A 2,500-nucleotide genomic window follows, 5' to 3' on the forward strand; every position below is an offset into this window, starting at 1 on the left:
CTCTCTCTCTCTCTCTCTCCACCTTTCCACCTTCCCCCTTCCCCCTTCTCCTCCCTAAGACCAACCAGGTTTACGTTTAGCATATAGTTATTGTTTTTTTTTATCTGATAATTAGTATTAATCATTGACATTATCATTATTTATGTTTAGTGTTATACATATTATGATGTTTTGTTTGCTTTATTATTTTAGTTAATATTTTTATTGTTATCAATACTGTTATAGAATATTGCAAATATTATTTATATAATTATTGTTATTGTTTTTATTATTATAGTTAGTAGTAGTAGTAGTAGTAGTAGTACTACTACTACTACTACTACTACTACTACTACTATTACTATTACTTTTATCACTATTATCATTAATATTGTTATTATTATTATTATTATTATTATTATTATTATTATTATTATTATTATTAATGTTATTATTGTTATTATTATTATTAATATTATTATTAGAATTATTATTTTTATTTTTATGTTTATTATTTAATTATTATTATTATCAATATTGTTATCATTATTATTATTGTTGTTATCAAATAGTTGTTGGTATTATCGATATTGATATTATGTATTACATCATTATTGTTGTTGATATTGTTATTCATATTAATGTTATCATCATCTATTATTTTTTCATTGTTATTGATTAAGAATTTTTTGATAATTATAGAAGGATTGTAGTAAGTAATAATGGTAATAATAATATTAATGATAATTATCATCTTGAATATCAGCAAAGAGAAAGTGAAAGGGAGAGAGAGCGAGAGAGCGAGAGCGAGAGCGAGAGCGAGAGAGAGAGAGAGAGAGAGAGAGAGAGAGAGAGAGAGAGAGAGAGAGAGAGAGAGAGAGAGAGAGAGAAAGGGGGGGGAGGTAGTGGTTGAGTGTTGGGAGGTACAGGAAGAATGAGATGCAACCTTGGATGATCTGTTGAGCAACGACGCTCCCATTTCCTCCGCTTCTTGGCGTTTTGCGGGGCCGGGAGGTTAGGGGGGGAGGGGGCAGGGGGATGGATAGAAGGTGATACAGGATGAACGCACCTGTCTGCACCTGTTAGGGGGGGAGGGAGGGAGGGTTAGTGGGTATGGGGGGGATGGCGGGCGGGGCGGGCGGTCAGGTAAGCGGCGGGTAAAGCGTGCAAACGAACGAGCAAGCAAGCAAGCAAGCAAGCAAGCAAGCCAGCCAGCCGGCCAGCCGTGTGTCCATCCTGTACACTGCGAGGAGGAATTTTGCTGATAGATCACTGTTTGACTTCCAGAAGGTTGCTTTGTAATCCTTTACTTGCAGGTTTTCCTTGTACAAGTGTTTGAGCAATTACTTTTAATGTTTCGTGTGCATTCTGTACACGTTACAGTAGTCTCTGTCTGTCTGTGTTCGTATATGGTGTTTATATCTATCTATCTATCGTATCTACCTAGGTATATGTATATGTATATGTATATGTATATGTATATGTATATATATGCCTATGTCTATTTATTAAGTGTGTGTTCGCGTCCATGTCCATATATCATCGTTGATTTTTTTATTGCCACGTACTCAGAATGATTTGTTATTATGTTGTGTGTTATTCCTAAAACATACACGAGTTAAGCCCCTTTTAGAAGCGAATACTAACAGGCTCCCTTTTGTGTCTCTTTGCAGGAAAGAACTTGTACAACAACGAACATGTCGCCATCAAATTGGTAAGTAGCCGCGGGGATAGGACTGCTTCCCCTTTTTAATCTTTTCTGTTCGTGTTCTATGATTGAGAGAGACAGATAGAGGTACACATAGATACAGAGACACCTAGGGACAGTGAAGGGGGAGGGGGGCGATGCAATGTGGTCTCTGGACATAAATGTCTCTCTATCTGTCTTTGTGTGTGTGTGTCTGTCTGTAAATGGTCATTGTCATCATCGAAGAAGTTGTGATGACAGGGCATGTTCGTTTGCCCGTCAGTAGTGTGCCACCGGTGCCAATACCAAGTCTTAATTAAGTAACACGGGAGTATGATATACCGCTGACTGTTGGGCACGGCGGTACTACGCTCTCGACAGCTAGCGGTGACGTGTAATCCAGTCATGATGTATCGATTGATTCCGACGGTTTGCAATTGTCAAAAGAATCGATTCGTTGTATTGGGATTTGTTGAGAGAGAGAGAGAGAGAGAGAGAGAGAGAGAGAGAGAGAGAGAGAGAGAGAGAGAGAGAGAGAGAGAGAGAGAGAGAGAGAGAGAGAAAGCGATCACGGAAAACAACAACACTACTACTATCCAAGTGCAATACTTGCTGTCGGTTTAGGACTTTTAATAACGGGTGCACGCGCACGTTGGGGTCGCGGCGCAGTTTGGAGCACTGGCTGGATGGATGGAGCTTTTGACTCCTCCCGACTCAGCTCCCTCAGCCCCCTCAGCCCCTCAGCCCCCAGCCAGCGACCGCCCTGTTGCTGCCTGCGCTTGCTTCGGTGTGTGTGTGTGTGTGTGTGTGTGTGTGTGTGTGTGTGTGTGTGTG

General features: G+C 40.0%; 1 protein-coding gene across 11 annotated transcripts in view; it reads left to right on the forward strand.

Moving 5' to 3' along the window:
• Positions 1-2,500, forward strand: part of gish (casein kinase I gish) — a 119,979-nt gene that overhangs the window by 18,046 nt on the left and 99,433 nt on the right. For all 11 annotated transcript variants that reach the window (XM_086546358.1, XM_043008019.2, XM_043008022.2 and 8 more), the window contains exon 2: positions 1,653-1,693. In XM_086546358.1, the coding sequence (XP_086402484.1) occupies positions 1,653-1,693 (41 nt within the window). The remainder of the gene's footprint in view (positions 1-1,652; positions 1,694-2,500) is intronic.

Source organism: Penaeus japonicus, unplaced genomic scaffold (genome assembly GCF_977035675.1).
Source record: "Penaeus japonicus unplaced genomic scaffold, GWHDUDI00000001_assembly GWHDUDI00000002, whole genome shotgun sequence".
Lineage (NCBI taxonomy): Eukaryota > Metazoa > Arthropoda > Malacostraca > Decapoda > Penaeidae > Penaeus > Penaeus japonicus.